Source organism: Cyprinodon tularosa, unplaced genomic scaffold, assembly GCF_016077235.1.
Source record: "Cyprinodon tularosa strain WSP-4 unplaced genomic scaffold, ASM1607723v1 ctg3, whole genome shotgun sequence".
In the NCBI taxonomy this organism is placed as follows: Eukaryota; Metazoa; Chordata; class Actinopteri; order Cyprinodontiformes; family Cyprinodontidae; genus Cyprinodon; species Cyprinodon tularosa.
Window position 1 is genome coordinate 2,213,616 of NW_024039007.1, and position 18,066 is coordinate 2,231,681.

General features: G+C 37.9%; 1 protein-coding gene across 11 annotated transcripts in view; it reads right to left on the reverse strand.

The window, feature by feature from the left end:
- esrrb (estrogen-related receptor beta) overlaps nucleotides 1-18,066 on the reverse strand; it is a 57,041-nt gene that overhangs the window by 21,359 nt on the left and 17,616 nt on the right. For 10 of the 11 annotated variants that reach the window (XM_038291468.1, XM_038291471.1, XM_038291469.1 and 7 more), the window contains 2 exons: nucleotides 12,377-12,786; nucleotides 3,777-3,902 (listed from right to left, as the gene is read on the reverse strand). In XM_038291468.1, the coding sequence (XP_038147396.1) occupies nucleotides 3,777-3,902; nucleotides 12,377-12,786 (536 nt within the window). The remainder of the gene's footprint in view (nucleotides 1-3,776; nucleotides 3,903-12,376; nucleotides 12,787-18,066) is intronic. The other variant, XM_038291461.1, reaches the window with a different exon arrangement.

Genomic DNA, 18,066 nt, shown 5'->3' on the forward strand with positions numbered 1-18,066 from the left:
AAAGAAGATTTGGAATCTTTCCCCTATGTTAGACTCACCACCGGTAAGTAAAAATGGGGACCAGCACTTTGGACGGCCTAAACATGTCAGCAGAATGATTGACAATTAAGAGGACCACTTATTTTGAAGCACCCTGAAAAAGAACATCCTCCACTATATCTTTAAGGTGAACAAAAGCCATGTAAGAAGCCATATGCTGCTTGCAAAAGAAGTGTGGCAATAAACTAACACTGCACAGCATCCAAAATACAGCTTTCCCATCTTGGAATATGTTGGCGACAGCATTATGCTGTAAAGATGCTTTTCTTTGGAACCTTGGCTAAAACTAAAACTGTTCAAACCTGGAAGAAAGCCTGCTAAAGGCTGAAAACCCCTGAGACTGGGGTTGAGGGTCCCTCTCCTTACATAGCTACTGTGTTAAAATCCAGGAGTCAAACGTCTAGGCATAATTGCAAGTAAAACTTCATGCAAGGCTTAAGAATTGATGCTCATAGATGCTCTAAATACTGTTCAATTTGACTGATAGTAGCCACTCTCCAAAGTTCAATAGGCACATAATTCATATTGAGATATATAAGGCAGCGTTGGTCAATTCAGAGTTCTTAGTTTGGGGGGCTGAAAACAAATGTATATTGTAATTTGTTCTGCATTTCTTGTTCACTTCAGTATCAGTCCATCAAATAATAACAACAAAAAATTAATTTAAAGTTTGTGTTGCACAAAAGACTTGCAAAGTACAGTGTCCTACAGGTCTTACTCAACCTACATTTAATCAGAAAAGGCAAATGGTGAGTAATTATACCGTTGAAAGGCTTCAGAAAAAAAAAGAATTGACCTAAGTCTGAAAAAAATAGAAATGTTGATAAGTCTCTAAAGTGAGACACAGAAAAACAAAACAAAAAAAGAAACTGCCACCAAATAATGTCAGTGTAATCTGAAAAGAGTATCTTGTCTTCTTCCCTACACCCTGATCGATTTCCATTGATCAAAGGAAAAAACCTGTTGCCACTGATATTAGAATCTTGCATCGATCACTTCTAATATTCTATACATTTAAAGGAAAGTGTGGTGAAAAAACATAGAGTTGGGGAATTTCTCGTAACCTGGATGATAATATTTTCCTTACATTTATCTTTATACACTTTCATATAACAAAAAAGTCATTATCGCTTCAGCTAATATAAGTGTAATATGATATATATTCTTCAAGTTACTTCACTTTAAACTTGTTTGCTAATTTTAAAATGGACGAATAGTTTAATGAGTTATATTTAGATGATTCTTTCCATTGTGACACAATGTGACCTTTCTTCAGTAATTAAAGTAAGAGGCATCCTCAGTCACATGAACAGTGGCCATCTCAGCACGATGAGCCGAAGCATGGTGTTGAGCTGCTGGCTTCAGAGAGCTTACAGCGGACACAGACGGTGTGTGATTCTTTGCCTTTGGTCTCCGGTAAAGTGCTGAAACACCAAAATGGGTCTTTAGAAATAAATCTGCACATCTATTCATAAGTCATGAGAAAAAAAATGTAATAATTGTGGCTAAAAATCAATAAATCCTGAGTGGTTTTATAACTGCAGTGTTAATCTTCACTCCCACAATGACAATAGCTGCAGCTCTGTGAGGAGGACTTTGTAAAAATGGCAAGTTTTATTTGTCATTCTGCTAATATGCTGATTTCACAGAAGACTAAATTAAACCCAAGGCTCAGTGGAGGTGTGAATATTTTTACTTTGACCCTACACTGGTCATTCTTTCATAGCCATTGCCACATCATTTTGTAGTCTCTTACTCTCCAGTATGATAAATTGGCATACATTTTTTATCAGATAGTAATGCGATTACTCTGTCTTTCTGGCACTGAGGCTTTATCTGGTCATATGCAGTCCAGGAGATTCTGTTACTGCGCTGCAGATCCATACAGACTACCATGCTGGATCTGGCTGCTGCCTGAATATATATGCATCTATAAATCTTGCTGTAAGATGGCAGAAACACAGGAAGAAGAAGAAAAAAGGAGACTATAGACTTAAGAGTTAGGCAGACAATTTAAAAGTAGAAAATGTGTTTATCATAGCTACCAAGGTATTTGTCTGTCTCTCCCTACAGATTAAAAAGGCCATGTTTCTCGAAATGAAATTCCTGTTTTGAAAAGGTTAAAAAATGTGTTGTTATGTTGAGTCATCCAAAAACACCCAAAGATTATATTTGCATTTCATGCATATATTGATTAAGACTTGGTATTAATTGAACGAGTGCATCTTTCTTATTAAAACTAAGGCAAATTAGAATTTTTGGAGTGGATAAAAAAAGCAAGTAAGTATTATGGTTATTTTATTAAAACATATAAAAATGAGGACAAACATGTTAGGGACTGTACAGTTATAGTTGTAGTCAGAGACTTACAACCGCAGTAAGTGCCAAATCAATTTTGGGCTTACAATACAATTAAAATCTAGGTAAAATGTTAAAAAAATATCAAATAAACGTATTACAGAATTTAATTATTGATATAGAAAACCACACAAATGCATAAAGTCTTGGACTTTGTAGAAGTGGTGGTAGTCATGCTTTTATATTATTTTTCTATATGATTCCACCGGCTTTGGGTGATTTACCTCAACTAACAGCAGCAAAACAAACGTACATCATGCTGCTACCTCCAAGATGCTTCACACGCCAAACAGATCAATTTCTGCTAATTTCAGCCAATTCTGAAGGCGTTGTTTTAAGAGTTAGGTCACATTCTCAGTTTCATTGTCATGTCAGCAGAGTTACTAGACATGTCTAGATTATTCTAACTAATTTTGTTTTCACCTGAGAGAGGCAATTTAGATGGAGTGAGATACATTTTTAGACAGTTCGAGTATCCATAAAAATATCCCGAATTATGTTGTAACCTGTTGAAGAGTAAGAAACAGCATGTAGTTTCTCCCACAAATTGCTGATATATTTGTTTTTACCAAATATAAGTAAGGAGGTGTTTATATAGTTGTGTGAATTTGAAAATTCATTTAACTTATTTGCTGTATGACAGTGGTATAATAAAATGGAGTGATATAAATAATAAGCTTAAAACAAATACAAATATTGATAGTTTTTAAAGTGAGATTAACTTACAGTCATTTGTACCATATTTTCGGATATTAGATTCTTAACTTAAAGCCTGAAAACAGCAATGAAGTAGTGAGGATGTATAAAGAGGTCAGGCAGGTGAGGATGTATAATGCAGTGAAAGCAGAGGAGCCTTCCCTAAAATAGCAGCCAAGACTCGGGGTCTCAGGGGGTTTCAGCTAGTGGTGATATTTAGTGGGAGAGAAACCGTGGCCAGACAAATCCATCTGGAGCATGTTTAATTGTCACTGAATTCCCTGATGGCGTGACTTAAACAAAATCCACAGGAAGAGAGCTGAGATGTTCGGAAAACATTTAGTGGATCAATATGCCAGGGAGAGCTGAGACTGTGGCGAGTGTGTGCTGAGGGACCCTCCATGAGCCTTTCCAAGTGGAATACTGTTACATTTCTGTTACTCAGGCCGCAGGAGAAACCTATTCAGCATATTTCTGTCCCCAGCTCAACTGCACATTATTTACTGCTGTGTAGGTAGAGGGAGGGCAAAGGGTTGTGTTAGACAGCGCAAGAAAAACACAGCAGGCTGATTGCTGCAGCAATCAGGGATGTAGCAGAGCAATCATCGTGAACGTGAGGGTTGCAAGGTTAGAAATGTTTGCGTACTGTAGATGTGTGTAAAATTAATAAAAAATGTTCTTACTCTTCTTACCTTCTTTGAGCATCCCCACTTTGAGGCATTTCATGAAGCGACAAGCCTGACATGATTTGCGTCTCCGTTTTGTGATCTCACATTCGTTTGTGGCGGGACAGCTGTATTCTATGTTACCTGGAATGCATAAAAATGAGTAGGTAAGAAAAAAATAGAATATAAATAAAGAGTCCTGTAAAAGAATGATTCAAATAAGTAGGTGTTACATGTAATGGAACTACTAATGTATCTTAAGTCACCTTTGTAGTATTGCAACACCATTTTCTTTCTTGATTAGATGCTAGTATCGAAGTATACAAAGACTTTAAAAGGATGAGGCTAAAAAACATATAATCACAATGGTTCAATCTGTCCCCTCCCCCACCTGTTGGTGCATATTAGATACCCTTATATGAACAAGTAATCAGAATCAATGGCTGACTATACTTACATGTGTCATGTAATTGTAAATATGCCAGTTGGAATATTCAGATCAAATTTGTCAGGATCGAGAGGCAATTGTAATCCAACTAAAAGGGTTGGTTTATGCTGTTTGACAATCCAACTGGTCTGCATGCATGTGGATGTATTTCCACTTTGATCAAACACATGTCACAATAATCCAACTAGCATATTTACATTTTTGGTCTGATTTGCAATTTTATTTTGATCAGATACGCCGATGTATACAGAACAATAAGATTTTGTTTTAAGGTCTGAATACATTTCGATCCGATCATAAAATGCTGTACTTGTACATATAGCTACTTAAAAAAAAAACTTGCCTCAAAAAAGGTAAAACCCATTTTCCTTGCATACAAAAAAGAATACTTCTCATGTTTTAGAAACATTTGAGGTTGTGGAAGAAAGGCAAAGCCATAGTCTGGAAGCGAATGCTGCTGTCTAACTGTTTTCCATCTTGCCATGTATTCTAACACGTTGGAAAAACCCATGTTATATCGGTCCTCACATGAGAATATTAACGTACATTGGTAGTACGGCTGCCATATATTTGAAATTTTTGTCTCACTGATTAAAGGTTCCTGGGTAGAATAATGAGAATGAATTTCGATTGAGGATTGGAATATTGTATTGAACTGTGTCAAGAGAAACATCCAGCATTAAGAGATAATAGAATAACCACAGCTTTTGCCTTTGCATTAGATTTATTAAGGTTGTGATTAGGTGGTTGATGCAATATTTGGGTAACAGTGTGCAAATGCTAAAGCAGCGGTGCACGTGTACACTACACTAGACACGTGAGAAGGAGGAGAAGCAGTAACCACAGGGTTGATCAAATATATCTGTGTGACTTGAAGAGATTGGACAGATGTCATTACTCGCTAAAATTGTAATAAAATGTTCTGTTTAAAATGAGCTGTCTGTGGTTCCTCAAAGTGCTGCTGCTATTTTTTGTTTTTTTCTGGTTAAAAAACATCTATGTTACTGCACTATGCTATATGGCGTAGATAAGTATGATCATTAATCAACCCGCTCACCTGATCATAAGCCGTCGGATCATTTCAAAACAAACACGAGAGGCGGGAAAGCACAGGAATGGACCATTTACAATGCAATTGCACAAATGACAACATGTAGAAAAAAAATAAAATAAAAAGCTTTGGCCACTCTTGTCAGAATAATTTCAGGCTTGCAAGTCACAGATGTTCAAGAAGTTTGATATCAACAGCTGCCCCACCTACCCTAACTACAACATAGTGTGTAAAAAAAATGACAATAACTATCATAACTGTCTTTGGTGAAACTATAAACATTTAAAACTCTACCATAGTGTTGTAGCTTACGGGTGTGAACTTTTTGATACTGTATCTCTTTTTGTTGAAATTAATGTAATATCTGTTTGAAAAGGTTTTATATAAAAATGTTTTATTTTTATTTTACCTTTTTCCCAAACTCAGTATGATACATCTAACAGGTTGAATTACAACAGACACTCTCACTAAAACAAATTTGAAAATACCCAGACCATACCATTAAATTTTAACCCTCTAAAACTATACAGTACTGACAACACTGTCTGTTGACCGCTGTCTTCTAATACTTGAGTTACTGTATATAGAGTAGAAAAACAACATAAAAGAAATGATAGCATATGCTACACAATTACAAAAAAATATATCTAAATGTAGAAGTTGTTCAGTCTGTATATTTTAAAGTATGTGTTTAAATATTTAAATATCTATAAACAGACAAACAGATAATTACATGAATACCCTTGCGTAAACAGTTACTGCTTTGGTATTTTGAAATAAAATAAAATATCAAACATGTTATGCATATCTGGTGTAGATATTTAGTTAAATAAAACATTGCTGTAAAATATTTACTCAAGGTAAGTAGCTTGGAATCTCATACCACCACAGATCTAATGGTCAGGGGGGCTCAGGTGATTTTTTTTTCAGTGAGAACTGAAGGACAAGGATAGGAGGATCTAGAGAGTATGGGTAGTGAGCAGAGAAAAGCTACAATGGTCCTTAAGGACCGTTCAGTAGATGCCGCCCAGTCTAACACTAAATTGGCCTCATTAATTCTATACATGTCCCCTCCAGGCCCCTGCATGGGCCATGTTCCCCCCACCCCTCTGCTCATGGGGGCTCTGGTACTGCCTCGGTAGCAGGCTAGAGAGCCAGACACACCACCCTGACCACTTTACATAATACTCCTGCACACCCAAACCTGTTGTTACCACTGTTGCTATTGTTGACTATTTACATAGTGTGCAGCCAAGAGACCTTATGCATTATTCAGCTGCAGCATGTTGAGAAAGATTTTCATTGCTGTACAATAAAAGAGCCTGCTCTGCTCTAGCATTAGTAACAGAAAGGGCATGATATGTATGGGAGTAACTCGGGCTCTGCACGTCTCCCTACATTTTATTGTATTCATGGCCTTTCAATAGGGGGTTTCAGTGTAATAGTTTCTTCAAGAATAGGAATTTGAATCATCTTCATCTTGAGAGGACTTTCAGCTTTAAAGCTTTTGAAATTGAAAAGTTTCTACCCTTTGATTTTTAAATTTTTTTAAATGGAGCAGCTCTTTGTTCTCCACATAAACACGTTAGGATTACATCCCAGTACTATAAGCTGCTATGATCTTCACTTTGCATTTCTGTAAGGAAACTGTGTAATATTCAACCAGCGTTCCTCCAGTAGCCCTTCAACATCCTTTGACAACTTATGCAATTATGTTAACATTATTGGACAGATCAGGAGGAGGGTCCCAAGATGTTATAAATAATTAGAAATTCCTCTTTTTATCTGGTTTAGAAATCATTATGCTAATTCCCATCATCTCGTTGGGATTGGGGTAAATAAAGGTGTGAGGGAGGTGGCTGATGAGCTCTGATTGCCTTCCCTCTGTCTGTTTTTCTCTGTTGTCATAGCAGAACACACCATAATAATCCAAATCATTTCCCATAAGGCGGGGAGACAATCAGCGCTGTCCTGAAGGGGCTTCATACTCTGGTCTTTTGTGCTTCTCCAGATACACTAACCAATCAGCAAGATCCCCTTTAATGAAATAAATATATAATTTGTATTAAAACAGGCAGTAATTCAGTTTGAATCCTCATACATAGATTTATTGCAGGTTGGTTTGAGTGGCCAAAAATGTAGCTTTCTGACAGTATGCTTTTTTTTCACCCAGTGGGAAACCAAGGCCATTTTGGTGCCACAGAAACAAAAACAAACACACTGCTGTGTCCACCTGTGCTTTCAAGCTCCTTGCTCATCTGATGTTCTGCTCAGAGGGGGCTTCTCATCTCTCACTGCAGTGCGAAGGGTGGATTAACTAATTCTCCGCGTCTGTGTTTGATTTATTTTTAGATTAGAGAGTGTTTAGGTATCACTATACAAATCGTCTCAGTGAAGTCAAAACATAACCTTAATATACCTTCAAACTTATCTAGACCTAAGTTACTGTTAAATAAATGTAAGATACTAACAGTGTAAGGAACTCCATTAATGCCAACACAATAAAAGCAAACATTAAACTAAGTTGTATAAAATAAGATAATGACAATACTTTTAATTTTAACTGATATGATAAAGCCAGATTAATTATGCTAATTTCTTTAGCGCATGAATTATGTTCACTTGTTACAAATCTATGCAGCTAGGATTAAATTAATATATCAACTATACAATTTGACTCTTTTAATTGGAGCCACTGAAATCCACAAGAGTGAATTAATCTCAGACTCTAATAAAGGATGGAGAGCAAACAAAGCAGGTTAATGAAGTAACACTGTTTTAATAACTTTACAGCAAGGAGGTAGACTAATATTTTTGCAGGAATTGGCATCCTTGGGCAAGAACTTTCTATAAGCAGCTTAGATTTTATTTTAGCGGTGCAAGAGAAATACGAAATACAGCATTTCTTATGTTATCCACCTGCTGTCAGATGCTATGATTTATAAAACATTCCAAAAAAGTCAAAGAACAACCCACTGGACCTGCTTTCTAAGTTTGAAGACGTTTCACTTCCCATCCAGAAAGCTTTCTCAATTCAAAATGTCTGGATCAGTGTTGAGTTCCAGGCTTATAGAGCAGCCCAAACAAAAGCCTTGTTATGGTTTAGGTCGGCCTAATTGAGAAAGCTTTCTTGATGGGAAGCAAATCATTTTCAAACTTGGAAAACAAGTGCAGTGGTTTGTTTTTTGGAATGACTATGATTTGGATGACTGAGAATTTTCACCGATGGTTTATGGGACAGTTGGGAGGCCCAGGAGATTGTATTGATTTCCTTAAAATTGAATATATGTATCCAATCATCTTATTTTGAAGTAAGAAATAGACAAATAAAATAAAGGATAAAAAAGTAACAACAACATTCTAATGTACGTGTTAAACTCGAGGCCCGGAAGCTAAATCTGGCCTATCATGGCCATTTATCTGGCCCTTTTGCCAAAAAGGCAAACCATGCTCTTAATTAGACAAATATGTCGTTTTAAGGTTCAAAAAGTGTCTAGAAATGCAAAATAAAGGGCTGTAATGGAAGTTTTACAAGTTATTTTTATACAGCTCCAACCGGCCCTTTCAAAGACTTGATGATGCAGGAGTGGCCAAATATAAAAAAGAGTTTTGATACATAAGTGTTAAAATATATTAATATTTGTGTGGCAGCATTTTGGGTACTCAGCCAAACCAGAAACAGAGAAACAGTGATAGAGATAAACAACTAAACACTATGAGAATGCTACAACTGCCATTCTGACGGATGCAGCATTCTAGTCCTTGCTTGAAAGATGCTAAATGTAACAGCAAGGAAAGTTCCCCCTTTAACAAATGAATCCTTTATTATGAAGCACTTTAACCCAAGAGGTCATGCCCAAGTTTATCTGTTTTCTGAGAGGTTATAGTATAGTTACCAATAACATTACAGGGTAAAGGGAAAGAAAAAAAAGGAGTTCCCTCCTTTTTTCCCTCTTGATAAGTATCTGTCTCAATCTCTTTTATGGCTTTTCAGGACCCATGCCAGGGCACAGAGGGGGAAAGTCAGGTCTTGTAAGTAAATTACAGTAAAATGGCAGGTATTTCTCATCAAAATCTAAACTGACTTTTACAGGCTTACTGTCAAGGTCTATTACTTCACATAAAAGAGGGCCACCGAGTTCAGTTGGTTTTCAAGCAATTTTACACTTGGGTTAAAAATGGGAAGAAAACACGCTTCAATAAGGCATTTATGTTTTTGATTGGTAGAGCGCGAGACACGGGGAGATAGGGGGGCAATAAGTGAAGCAATGAGAACAGGGATATTTCTGGGATGGATGAAGATAAAGGTTGACATTAATTTGGGCCTGGCCTTGAGTAATGCAACTATTCCTACATATAAGTTCAAGGGGCCTTTCTCTATATGAATTGGTGACAGAAGATGGATTTGCCAGCGGCTGTTGTTGAAAAGAAAGGGGCAATAGCTGAAGATGTAGCCAGGAAGAGAAGGATAACAAAGAGTTATTGCATACATTCTGGAAATCATCTAAAATATAACTGCAATATCCCCTGAAAAAACTCTTAATTTGCTAAAAGGTATATCACAAGGTGAGCGCAAGGTGATCGCGCAGCTGTCATGTAAATGCTTAACATTAACTTATCATGTTTGCCCCGAGTCTTATCCTAGAAACGTGATAAAGTCCTGCAAAAGACAGCTCCTTTGTTTTCCTCTCATTAGAGTGGGCAGACTCGCACTCCACCCTTGACTGCCTCGTTATTCCTTTAATTAATCAGTTCTCATCAACAGCACCCTCTCATTCTTTGAAGGGCTCTAGAAAGTGTGTTTTACTGACTGGGTTTTTTCCTCCAGCAATCCTGCGTGTGTTTATTTTTATCATTTTAGAATGCTTTTACCTCCCTCCCCCTCCAAAAAGTCTCTCCGTCCTCCTGCCTCCTCTGCTTGGGACCCCTGTCTGATTATTATGCCATTAAGCCTCCCCTCCTCTCCTCTGAAGGAGCAGCAGGGTCCCTCTCCAATCTAAAGAAGAAGAAGAAGTCCTGGGTTTTTTTCCCCTCCTTTCGCTGAAATTACCCGGCGACGCGTGCCTGAGTTTCTAATTGGCATGCCCATCCCTGGAGACAGCCCCCTCCCTTCCTCCTAATGAAAAGCCTCGGCCTTAATTACACTTTCCAAACGCTGATTGTTATTGACAAAACTCCTGTGGCTCGGACAAACGACGGCAGATTAGCTCCATTACAGGCAGCCCTCCAAGAAGAGAAAGAGAGGGATTTCAAATCGACAATGCAAAGTGAGGCGGAAGAAAGAGGAGCGTTCCATTTTTTTCCTCCTGGTACTCTGCTTTTAATTGTTTGGACCATTGCTCCACTTAAGACGTCTCTTTCTTTCCCCAATGCATCCTTTCTGTTCATTTGTGTTGCCGTGAGTGTACTTTTACTAAGGGGACAAAAGCTCTGTTATCTTACTTGAGAGAAAATGTTCATCTTTTGTCAATAGACGGGATTGCTGATGGCAGCATGAGTAAACAGGAGGATTTGGCCTAATGCTTTTGTTTGTCTGCAAAAGGTACATAGACTGTCTAAAGCTGATAGGGCAGCCAGGTCCAAAATCAACACCTAGCATCAAGACAGACAGACATGCTTGCCATGTAATTCCTGCAGTCATTTACTGATAAAAAATTTACAGAGAAACGTTAATGCAAGAAGTAATAGAAATCCCCTTTTGGCTCGTCTACCTTTTTTATTTGATTTTCCCTTTGCATGTATTCCACTGCTAAGCCAACAGAGCTTAGTCCTGACCTGAGCAGCTGTGCCTGTTGTGCAGATTTTTTTTTTCCAGGCTCAACAATATCTTTTTCCTCCTGATTAATCTAAAGCAGAGCGCACAGTTTCACAGAGGGGGGTCTTTCATTGCCTTTCTAATGAGAAGCTTCAAAACATTGTGTCTTCCAGCTAACCATATGCAAAAACACACGCAAACAAAAAGGACAGGAGTATAAAGTATCTTTCTCCTCCCTTTTGCATCTGGATAAAAAGCACTCTCTGTCAGTCTGACCTCTGTGGAATAATGTCAACCGATCGTTACAGACACCACAGTTTTTATTTTATAACAATTATATTTCCTGGCCATTCTCCTTCTTTGTCATTTAGTCCTTTTGCATGTTCTGATATTTAACACCTGACTCTTTAGGGTGTCTAAAGAAGTCTTCTGCACTAGGTCTCATTTCTGCTTCTATTAATGATGATTAAAAGAAACGTTCCATGATCTAATGTTTCCTATTGAGATGGATTGGGTTGGGTGTCAAACTGTAATCTTGTGTCCGGTTTAATTCCCCCTTTGCCAACAGATACACCCATTTTGTGCTCTTGCCTTGCAACACTAAAAGCTAGTTTATCACTAATTTCTGCTAACACAGTCATAAAATACTTAAATTTCAGGTATAACCTAACTGATTCCATTTTTATTTTTCTTCTGAGAATGTTGAGTCTCCTGACATATATGTTTTGACACCTTGCGTTAAGGTATTTTGCATTGTAAACTACCACACTTCCTTGTGGTAGGTTATGGCATAATACAGAACAATTTGATGTCAGAGAGAATCACACAGAACCTTAGAGTGCATAATGTAAATTTTCCAAAAAGCTGGAATTGAAATGACCACAAAAGCTGCAAAGGTATGAAATATCAGGAGGGTGAAATGATGTCACCACAAATTCTGCTGTATTTTCAGTCAATATACACTGTTTAGAACCACTTCTCCTCAATATTAAGCAAAATAAACAAAATAGATCATATGACTTTTAATGATTAACTACATGAATACGAAATAGTTTGAAAATTACCGGGTGAGGGTGCAAAATAGTAGAGGGAATAAATGACCAAACCCTAAAATTCACCACAAAGATAAGACCAAAACATGCCATTTACTTCATTTCATTGTCAAACTAATGTTTGTTCAAAGTTCTTTTTTTTTTTATATGTATGTATATTGTCTCTACTGTATTAATCTTTAGTGATTTTATTTTCATAAGCATGTTTTAGTGTTGCTCTGATACCAGATATTTCATGTATTGTGTGTTTTTGTGTCTGTTGATGTGTCAATATGGGATGATATAAGGGTAAGGGGAGAGTAGTGGAAATACCTTGTATTGTCCTTTTAAAAAAGGCTTTGCAGGCCTCACAAGAAGCCACCCCATAGTGATACCCTGAGGCTATATCTCCACAGACCAGGCACAGCCTCTTGGGGAGGGAGTTCAACATGTATTCGCATTTTATGGATGAGTCCTCCATGATGGTACTGGAGCAGTCATCGTAGCGCTTACGGCAGGAGCCGGCGCCTAGCCCGCCGGGGGTGAACATTGGTGGAGAGTCCAGGCCGTTGGAGTGGCTGTTCATGGTGCTGACATAGCCGCCGCTGGCGTCCGAGTTTCCGCTGGGACTGTGGTGGCTGACTGTGTCAATGACCGAGGAGGGACTGGATGGCTCTGTCTTGATGTAGGACCCACAGCTGGACGGTAGATGCCGTTCATCAGCGGCCATTCTATTCAGCAGCCTTTATGAAGAGTGAGCCCACAGTGCAGGGGTTGATGGGAAAGAAAGAAGAAAAAGGTGACAGATGATTAGCTAAAAGTCCCAGAATAATACATTTCTTTTAAAAGTGGAGTTAAAGATTAACATAAATGATAGTAGTCACTTTTATTCTGATGAACAAAGAGATTTCTTGCAAAAACATTTATTAATGCATTACTGCACAACATTTTCAGCATCTGATGTAAAAAGAAAGTTTCCTATGACATTCTTAGGCTGCAAGGAAGCAATAAAGAGCAATTCTTTTAACAGGAAGAGTGACTTGAGTAATTATTTCAACTGGTTCTTTATTATTCAACTTCAATATTCTATCTCATCAGTTTACACAAAATCTTACACATCATATTGACAATGCTCTTTAGTGTAGAAGTTATTACTGCAGGAAGAAAACTCCTGTTAGCCATTTTCATTCCCAGTGAGATATTAGAAATAAGATTAAAGAAAAATCACTGATTTGATACAATATTAAAAGGACATAAAAAATTTTACATGTTCGGATGGACCTGCCATTCATGCAGGCTGATAGAAAGCAAGAGAGGGCAAGACGTTAGCAGTGAACAGGAACACTGAATTGATTTTGCAAAGTCGCTCTGGTTTTTATGCCTCTCTCTTTCCTGGACTGTACTGGATTTTAAAACTTTTGAGGGTGGGGGGTGGTAGAGAGGGATTTTTACTGCTAGTGAAGCTGTGCTGATCACCAGTGTAAGATGTTGAATGCATAATATGAACAGTTAAAGATAATTTACAGCAGGAGAGCTAGAGGTTTGGATCAGTAAGTTAAAACATTTATATATATATACATATATATATATATATATACAGGTGCTGGTCATAAAATTAGAATATCATGAAAAAGTAGATTGATTTCAGTAATTCCATTTAAAAAGTGAAACTTGTATATTATATTCATACATTACATACAAACTCATATATTTCAGATGTTTATTTTGTTTAATTTTGATGATTACAAATGACAACAAATGAAAATCTCAAATTCATCATATCAGAAAATTAGAATATTGTGAAAAGGTTCAAAATTGATGGCCCCTGGTGCCACACTCTAATCAGCTAATTAACTCAAACCACCTGCAAAAGCCTTTAAATGGTCTTTCAGTCTAGTTCTATAGGCTACACAATCATGGGGAAGACTGCTGACTTGACAGTTGTCCAAAAGACGACCATCGACACCTTGCACAAGGAGGGCAAGACACAAAAGGTCATCGCTAAAGAGGCTGGCTGTTCACAGAGCTCAGTGTCCAAGCACATTAATAGAGAGGCGAAGGGAAGGAAAAGATGTGGTCGAAAAAAGTGTACAAGCAAGAGAGATAACCGCACCCTGGAGAGGATTGTGAAACAAAACCCATTCAAAAATGTGGGGGAGATTCACAAAGAGTGGACTGCAGCTGGAGTGAGTGCTTCAAGAACCACCACACACAGACGTATGAAAGACATGGGTTTCTGCTGTCGCATTCCTTGTGTCAAGCCACTCTTGAACCACAGACAGCGTTAGAAGCGTCTTGCCTGGGCTAAAGAGAAACAGGACTGGACTGCTGGTGAGTGGTCCAAAGTCATGTTCTCTGATGAAAGTAAATTTTGCATTTCCTTTGGAAATCAAGGTCCCAGAGTCTGGAGGAAAAGAAGAGAGGCACTTCATCCACGTTGCTTGAAGTCCAGTGTAAAGTTTCCACAGTCAGTGATGGTTTGGGGTGCCATGTCATCTGCTGGTGTTGGTCCATTGTGTTTTCTGAGGTCCAGGGTCAACGCAGCCACATACCAGGAAGTTTTAGAGCACTTCATGCTTCCTGCAGCTGACCAACTTTTTGGAGATGCAGATTTCATTTTCCAACAGGACTTGGCACCTGCACACAGTGCCAAAGCTACCAGTACCTGGTTGAAGGACCATGGTATCCCTGTTCTTAATTGGCCAGCAAACTCTCCTGACCTTAACCCCATAGAAAATCTATGGGGTATTGTGAAGAAGAAGATGCAATACACCAGACCCAACAATTCAGAAGAGCTAAAAGCCACTATTAGAGCAACCTGGGCTATCATAACACCTGAGCAGTGCCACAGACTGATCGACTCCATGCCACGCCGCATTGCTGCAGTAATACAGGCCAAAGGAGGCCCAACTAAATACTGAGTGCTGTACATGCTCATACTTTTCATGTTCATACTTTTCAGTTGGCCAACATTTCTATAAATCCTTTGTTTTTATTGGTCTTCAGTAATATTCTAATTTTCTGATATGATGAATTTGAGATTTTCATTTGTTGTCATTTGTAATCATCAAAATTAAACAAAATAAACATCTGAAATATATGAGTTTGTATGTAATGTATGAATATAATATACAAGTTTCACTTTTTAAATGGAATTACTGAAATCAATCTACTTTTTCATGATATTCTAATTTTATGACCAGCACCTGTATATATATATATATAGGCTATATTGAAAAAAAAAAAAAAAAAAACTAAGAATTGATTAGTTCACCACTAGTGAATGTCCTCTTCGATATATTTGATTTATTTCTTCTGTTATTGTAATCTTTGCTCTCTTAATCACGATGTCCTCACATCCAAAATAAACCCGCCAACTGATTTTATAAGTGCTTCATTAGCCACACACTACAGCAGCTGTTAAGGTCCTTCGGAAAACAAATACACACAACTGCTACACAAATTTCAGCACACATTTCTCTGCAATGAAAAAACGCAGACTGAAAGAGAAGAAAGGAAAAAAAGAATGAGAGGCAGAGGGCAGAAATCAAGAGTGCTCAAATAACCTAACAGGCACACACACACACACACAACTGGACAAATCAAGATGGGGGCATCGCATCTCAATAGTTTAGAGAGCACAGCGGACCTTCACTTGTCTCCTTGAGTCAGCAGTCAACCAAAAGGAAACATGATGGCAAGATATTGACTTTTTCACTGTCTGTCTAATAACTGTATTTTGGAGTACATGTAATCTAATGCTGTAACGTGTGCAGACTAAAGTGCAACCTTTTGGCTGTGGCCACAAAATGCACTCTGAGGCTTTCTATGCCTATATAAAATGTATTCCAGTCCTGCTCTATAACCTTTAACTTGAAATTGCTCAGAGCCAACAGTAGTCGGAGAGGGCGCATCGGTGCAGGGTGTCTGCACGCATTTTCTTTAGAGAGAACTAAAGGGGTGAAAAAGGAGGGGAAATGAATTACTCAAGGTATTGGGGATGCTGTGTAGACACACGGTAACCTCTTAGGGTTATGGCGAGGTCAAACACTAACGTGCATGCACAGTTTTTGCATTAGGCACCACATGGAGGGGAAGAGGTTGCTTGCAGTGTCTGCATTAGCAAGATTGAGCCTTGCACGACCTATGAAAATGCAGATTTGGGTTCAGAAAGAGTGGTAGCAAGACTGCACAAGTTGTGCCTTACCCCCATTAGCATATTGCCAACTAATAGTAAAGCTTACACTGTTGACAAATCATTTTGACATTTTAACTGGTAGAGGGTGGCACATTAAATTGGGCTTTACATGTCTCAAAGCTTCCTAGAACAAACAAGAAGTGAGATGCATCACTGGTTGGCGAAGATCCTTCTGCTCTCTCAGGCTGATTTAATTGTAAGGATGGGTGAAGGAGGAGTTCAGGCCCTAGGGGGTCATTGGGTCAACCTTATTTTCTCACCCTGGCTTCCCAGGCCCATGGAGATGGGGGTCAGTGTGTCAAATTAAATCTCCTTCCTGGGTTTTCTCCTCCCTGCTGTCATGTATATTCATTGGTGCCCACCACTTCTGGAAATTCACAAAGAGGTTAACTGCTAAAATAAATAATAAAAAAATGTCCCCCGTTAAATCTGTTGACCTTGTGGTTATAAGCCCTTCTGTCTGAGCGGTCTTGAAGTTCTTCCATGTATTATGTCTTCACTGTATAAAAATGAACAGACAAGCTTTTTTTTTACCTGTCAGAGAAAACGAGATTCAATTTAGCAGAGATTCACCGAGAAATCAGGGGGTAACTGGAATGAGACGATTTCATGCTTGACCAACGATTGAAACCAAAAATATTATTTTTCTAACATGGTCTTACATTATTCTTCATTTCAGAGGTAGTTACTCAGTGATAAAGATGTTTTCAGTATTGTGAGGATCTCACAAAGATGAAAAAGGAAAAGAAAAAGTATTTGTTTCCACTTTCAGTTCACACTTCCTCAACAGAGTTGAATATAAGTAAATAACATAATGCTGAATGTGCTGCAGAACAGCTGCTCAGTTTTGCAAAAGCCATGTCATAATACGTGCTGTATTTGTTTAAGACCAACTTAAAGTATTTTGAAGTCAGTTATTAAAATGTATTATTTAAGTAATGAGTCTGCTTATAATACAGGAAATGCATTTTGAAATATTATGTTTAGGGCTCTGAATGCTTATTTTGACACCTTTAAATGTAACTCCAGTAATTTTGTCTCAGATAAAAACTGCAGAGCAATGTAATACCAGCTGCTCTCTTAGACACAGACTCTTATGGTTAAGGAAAGCTCAATAAAAAAAAAAAAATCAACTCTATGCTGCTTAATAGTTATACTAGGAAGCTAATGTCAATGGTGTAGTAACTGGTCACTTGTTTTTTTAATGTTTTTTTTTCATTATTGTACAATGATTATTTAATTTAAACTGAAAAAAGGGTATTTTTAATCTGTGTCCTGTCTTAATAAACAGTTTAATTATTTCTAAACTGTCTGGTGCATATCTGCCTTAAATACTTTATTCTCTCTTCAGCCTCATCGCAGTCACAAAGAATGCAAATTCTTTTGATCTCTTTCTAAAACAGATCTTGCTGCTCTCGATAATGAATGCAGATTGCATCCCAATAATTTAAGGCACACCTCGCAGTTCATCTGCTTTATGCTCCATGTTTCAGATGGATATGTGCACCTGCACGACAGGCCACCTGCACTTGGCTTATTAAAGGCTATATATTAAAACGAAGGGGCACGAGATTGCTCCATTTGGCTTTTATTTCACAAATTCAGAGTGAGCTTAACCTCGGTTCAAAGGCCATCCTCAGGGTGACACTTAGCATAATTGCATAAGTGTCTTAACTGTTTCCCCTCCAGCTCAACGTGGTCATTTATAATAAATGTGCAGCCTGGAAACCCCTTAACTCATTCTAGTATGACACATTACCACCACCACTATATGCTTATGTTTTTAACATGCCTGCTTACATTGATTAATGATGCTGAGCGAATA